The sequence below is a fragment of the Octodon degus genome, unplaced genomic scaffold (genome assembly GCF_000260255.1).
Source record: "Octodon degus isolate 3935 unplaced genomic scaffold, OctDeg1.0 scaffold00015, whole genome shotgun sequence".
Lineage (NCBI taxonomy): Eukaryota > Metazoa > Chordata > Mammalia > Rodentia > Octodontidae > Octodon > Octodon degus.
This window is the reverse complement of record NW_004524591.1, coordinates 13,414,782-13,420,867: the sequence shown is the minus strand read 5'-3', so window position 1 is coordinate 13,420,867 and position 6,086 is coordinate 13,414,782. Positions and strand designations below refer to the sequence as shown.

General features: G+C 40.5%; 1 protein-coding gene across 1 annotated transcript in view; it reads left to right on the top strand.

Moving 5' to 3' along the window:
• Tra2a (transformer 2 alpha homolog) overlaps window positions 1–6,086 on the top strand; it is a 31,514-nt gene that overhangs the window by 21,921 nt on the left and 3,507 nt on the right. The window contains exons 4-5 of the mRNA XM_023709937.1: window positions 1–190; window positions 4,652–4,767. Of these exons, the coding sequence (XP_023565705.1) occupies window positions 1–190; window positions 4,652–4,767 (306 nt within the window). The remainder of the gene's footprint in view (window positions 191–4,651; window positions 4,768–6,086) is intronic.

Here is a 6,086-nt window from a genome sequence, read left to right as displayed (position 1 = left end):
GGCAAATCCAGATCCCAATACTTGTCTTGGAGTGTTTGGCCTCAGTTTGTATACAACAGAGAGAGATCTTCGTGAAGTATTTTCTCGATACGGACCATTGAGTGGTGTCAATGTAGTTTATGATCAGCGAACTGGGCGATCTCGAGGATTTGCTTTTGTGTATTTTGAGAGAATAGACGACTCAAAAGAGGTAAATTTGTTTCTATAATTTTCATGTTGAAATTGTTTGATATGTATGATAATGGTATTGAATTATTATTAAAAGTTAACTTTTCAGGCTGGGGCTATAGCTGAGTGGTAGAGAAGTTATCTAACCTAAGTGAGGCCCTAGTCTACTTTACTGCAAAAAACAAAAAGGTTTTAATTCCTGTTTCTGTAAATATTACTTCTTTCTTTTTTTTTTTTTTTTTTTTGTCTGTCTGATTTAAACCCAGCCTGTCACTCTGTTAGCATACCCACAGTTTTGAGTTTTCATTTTTTTCTGATATAGTTATATCCTGAATGAAATCTGTCCTATTGTAAGTGAACTATATTTGTTAGTGGAAAAAGTAAAGTGTGTGTTTTCTTTATACTGTTTTGAAATTCTGTAGTTGAAAATGAATGTTTTAAAAAAATTTTTTAATCATTTATGTATGTATTTATTTGGTACAAGGTCTCACTACACAGCTCAGACTCGTAGTGATCCTCCTCTCTCAGCCTCCCCAGTGCTGGGATTACAGTCATGCTCCACCATAACCAGTTTCCGGGGCCATCACGGCATGCAGTATTAAGGATCAGACTCTGGCCCTTGCGCTTGCCAGGCAGGCACTTAAAGCACGGACCTATCTCCCCAGCCCAAAAATGAAATACTGATACTTGTAACATAAGCAGTCACAGCAAAAATTGGTTTAATTAAAACTTTGGAATCAGGCATGAATACAGCATGCCTGTAGTCCTAGCACTCTGGAATCTGAGGTAGGAGGATCACTGGATTCAAGGCTCGCCTGAGCTACATAGCAAGACCCTAGCTCAAAGAAACTTTGGAAATATAAATCAGCACTAGTGGGTAGAAGCCAGAGATTCCACTAAATATTTTACATACATCACTGCAGTGTGCTGAGTGTGGACACATTCCTATAATCCCAGATGCTCTAGAAGCTAAGGTGCAAGGCCCATTTGAACCTGTATTTTTGAGCCAGCCAGTGACACCCTGTCTGTAAAAAGGATAGTCATGTAGTATACACAGGCTGACTCTTTATAGCGTAGTCAGCAGGCCAAACATGTTAGTAGGGCCAAGGTTGACAGAAACCCTGAATAAATCTAACAAACAATACTTCTCTCTGTAAGTCATTTATGTAACAATCTAATGTCTTAATTCCATAATATCATGACTGTTTGTTACATATGTGTGATTTGTTTGTTCCTGTCCACAAAGGTAAAACTGTGATTTAGCAATATTAGAACATGCCTAGTGTGGTGGTGCATATGTTATTTTAGCACTTAGAAGATTGAGGCCAGTGGACCACTGTGAGTTCAGGGCATGTCTGGACTACATAGTAAGATCCTCTCTCCAAAAAGTAGAGAAATACTGTAGAGCCAGCCATTGTAATGTTAGCACTCTGGGAGGCTGAAGTAGGGGGATCACATATATGATACCAGACTGGGCAACTAAGTTAGGGAGGGGGACCCTGTCTCAAAATTTAAATTAAAAAAAAAAAAACCTTGGGAGTATGGCTTAGTGTGAAGGCTTGGTTTCAGTTGTCCTCTTGCTTTATTTCTGGATAAAATAAGAATAATTCATGGGTTCTAAAAACTTGTTGTAGGGGGCATGCTGGTTGGCTCAGTTGTTTAAGCACCTGCTCATGCAAATGCATTCAGGTGCAGGATTAGGCAGTTTGATCTCTACCATTAAGGCAGCCTGAGCCAACCAAAATAAAAAATCTTTCTCAACTTTTAGGCCAGGGAGATAGCTCAGTAGAATAAGTGCTTGCCTGGCAAGTGCAGGGTCCTGATTTCAATCCCCATCACCACCTAAAATCAATCAATCAATAAATCTTGTTGTAAATATTTCCATAAATGATCAGATTGATTGTGACTCATGCATAAGGGCAAAGCCATGGATGGGAGGGAGTCTATCAGCTCAGGTATAAAGACATACTCCTTTCTATTTGGTGCTCACTAGGTGGCGATGTAACAACTTAAGTGATGTTAAGTTAGTTGCAGTTGTAACCGCCAAACTTCAGTTTTTAGCTTGAGTTACCCAGACTACCAACCTCAGAATTAATACAGGCTTCCTGAGTTGTATGCTACCTTCTCTGTAGCTGTGACTGTTCCCAGTCTGTTTTTGCTTAGATCTTCTGAAATGCTTTGACTAAAGTGTCTATGTTGCAAAAGCCAAGGCTATTGACAAGCATAAAATGAGAATTGGTAAATATGTATAATTCATGCCAATTTGAGAAAAAGCTGTAAAACAAATCTGAATTTTTATGTTTTGGGGTTGGTTTTTTTTTTTTGTTTACTTTATTTTATTTTTTTTTTTTTGAGACAAGCTCTCAATATATAGTCCAGGGTGTCCTTAAATTCACTATGTAACTCAGGCTGTCCTGGAGCTTGTGGCAGTCCACTTGTCTCTGCCTCCCAGGTGGTGAGACTACAGGTATGGTGTGCACCTATGCATCCAGAAGAAACTCTGATTTTGAAGTTATAATCGTGATTGTGTAGGACTATAACATCTGGGGGGGGTATACACGTATAGGGAATCAAACTCTGGACCTCACTCAGCACTGCATGCTAAACTGTAACTCTGGTCTTTTTTTTTTTTTTTTTATTTTGAAACATAGTCTTGGGACTGAGGAGATAGCTCAGTTGAGTAAGTGTGTACCTGGCAAGCCCAAAGACCTGAGTTCAATCTCCGGTTCCCACCAAAAAAGAAAAAGAAATAGTCTTGGGCCAGCAAGATAGCTCAGCAGGCTAAAGCACCTGCTTAGGCAAGCGCAGAGTCTGTGGTTCAATCCCCAGTGCCACATGCCGTGCAAGCCCTGACCTCAAGGTAGGCCGAGCCAGCCAAAGTCCAGATGTGTGGTACACATCTGTAATCTCAGCACTGGGGAGGCTGAAAGCAGGAAGACCATTATGAGTCCAAGCGTAGTGAGACCCTGCAACAACCAAATACATTTAAAAAGAAGAGAGAGAGAGAGACATAGTCTTACTAAGTTGCCAGGGGGTGTCATATCTCAGATCCTTTGTCAGTCTCCTTAGTAGCTAAGATTACAGAACTGTACCTCTGACCAGAAAGAAGTGTAGCCTTGAATTGGTGGAGTTTAATTGATTAAATAGGAATTAGAACCAGATGTAGTATGCACTTAAAGCGTCAGCACTCTGAGGCTGAAGTGGAAGGATCACAATTTCAGGTTCAGTCCCAAACATTTAACAGCTTAGACCCTGTCTCAGAATTTAAAACAAGAGCTGGGATGTAATTCAATGTCAAAGCCCAGTATTCAATGACCAGTGCTGAAAAATGGAAGAAAACAGGTGTAGTAGCAGCACACGTCAGTAGTCCCAGCTACTCAGGGCACAAAGTAGGAAAAATTATAGGCTCAGTACCAGCCAGGAGATGAGAGAGACATGTCCTCCCTTTGTACCCACCTTCAAAAAAGGCTCCCAGGTGTTGGTCAGTTCTTTCTAGGTTAAATTCATGTGCTTTATTGGTTTATTCTGAGTAAAAAGCTGAAAACTGTTGCAGAGAGAGAGATTGAGATTGTAAATGTTTCTTTTTTTTTAAACATTTATTTATTTGTGTGTGTGTGTGTGTGGCCAGCTCAGCCCACCAGGGGGCGGGGCTGGCTGGCATGTGGTGCTGGGGGATTGAACCGCGTTCCCTGTGCATTGCCAAGCTTGTTTCAAGTAGGTGCTTTAGACCACTGAGCCATCTCTCCAGCCCCTAAATGTTTCTTTTTTGGTTTTTTTTTCTTTTTTTTTTTTTTTTTTTTGGCGGAACCGGGGATTGAACTGAGATCCTTGAGTATGCCAGTCAAGCGCTTATCCTACTGAGCTATCTCCCCAGCCCCTGTAAATGTTTCTTCTTGGAGAGTTAAATATGTTCTAGCCATGCATGATGGCCTATAATTGCAGAACTTGGGAGATTGAGACAGGAGGATTGCCATGAGTTTGAGGCTAGCCTGAACTATATCATAATGAGACCCTGTCTCCAAAAAAGAAGATAAGCTTTAAATATGGGGGTGGAGAGATGGCTCAGTGGGCTAAGCACCTGCCTAGCAAGTGCAAGGAACCAAGTTTGATCTCAGGTACCACATGCTGTGCTGTCCCAAAATGGAGCGTGGTGGTGCATACCTGTAATCCCAGCAATGGGGAGGCTGAAATAGGAGGATCACTATGAAGTCCAAGCTGTGTAGCAAGACCCTCTCTCTATGAAATAATAGTAGTAATAATAATAATACGTTCTACATAGTACAGAGGTCCAGAAATGTCTGTGTAGGGTTTTTTTTATGTAGTTTTTCTATAAGCTATTTGTCATTTTCAAAATTTATTTGGATTCCAAATACTTTATGCTTAAAGTAATAATTACTGCATATGCTTAATTTTAAGTAATAATTACTGCAAGACTGATAAAATAAAGTATGACTTTCAACATTTTTTTTTTTCTCCTTTATAGGCTATGGAAAGGGCAAATGGAATGGAGCTGGATGGTAGAAGAATTCGTGTGGATTATTCTATCACTAAGAGAGCACACACACCTACTCCAGGCATCTACATGGGCAGACCAACTCAGTAAGGCTTCAGATTTCTTAGGGCTAGAAATGTAGCTCAGGGATAGAGAGCTTATTTACCCATGTACAAGGTGTCCTGTACCACCTTGCACACCTGCCCTGTCAGATTTCCAGAGTTGAACTATAAGAGCCAGAGGTCTACAAGAATGTGTGACTTTTTAGCCAGATATGGTAGAGCTTGTCTATAATCCTAGCACTCAGACTGAGGCAGGAGAGTTTCCGTGAGTTCAAGGCCAACCTGGACTACATAAAGAGACCAAGCCCAATTTGAACTACATAACAAGATCCTGTCTCAAAAATGTGAATTTTTAGGGGCCAGGGAGATGGCTCAGTGGAATAAGTGCTTCCCTGGCAAGCGCAAGGGCCTGAATTCAATCCCTGCTTCTGCCCAAAAAAAAAAGAATTTTGGATTACTTAGAAGATATTTTTTTTTGGGGGGGGGGCTGCCCCTTAGCTCAGTTCTTTAAGTGGCTGCTTCAACAAAGCAATCAGGCTCAGGGTGCTGTGGTTTGATCCCCACAACTCAAGCCAGCCAAACCTGCCCTGAAGGCATTTGGAGCCCAAAACAAGATAATTTTTTTCCCTGTAAGAATTTTTAAAATAACTTGTTGGGGCCAGGGAGATGGCTCAGTGGAATAAGCGCTTCCCTCACAAGCGCAAGGGCCTAAGTTCAATATCCGTTCCTCAAATACATACATACATACATACATACATACATACATACATACATACATACATAGATAGATAGATTAAATAACTTGTTACAGTCTTTGGATCAGTTATTTTAAAAATTCACAATGTAAGTAACGTTGGTTTTATTTATTACAAATACATGAATATTCTTCTATATATATTTGAGTAGGAGGATAAATTAAAACTCAGTTCTAGAGGGGCCAGGAAAGATAGCTTAGCAGTGTTGTGCCTGCCTGTCAAAGGCAAGGACCCAAGTTCGATCCCCAGTACTGTATGCTTTGCCAGCCCTGTCCTGAGTCAGCCACTGAAACCAAGCGGCACACGCATGTAATTCCAGCACTGGGGAAGCTGAGGATCACTACAAGTCCAAGCTGCATAGCAAGACCCTATACCAAATAATGAATTTAAAAAAAAACTCAGCTCAGCAGCACAGCACCTGCCTGGCAAGCACAAGGTTTTAAGTTTGGTTCCTAGTACCAAAAAAATCCCCCTCGGTTCATTCTCTTGGTAGTGTACAAATAGAAAAATTACTGAATACTAGAAAATAGTGTACTATTCAAAAATGTATTCTTTTCTGTTCTTCAGTGACCCAGGGGTCTTTATTTTTTTGTATTTATTTATTTATTT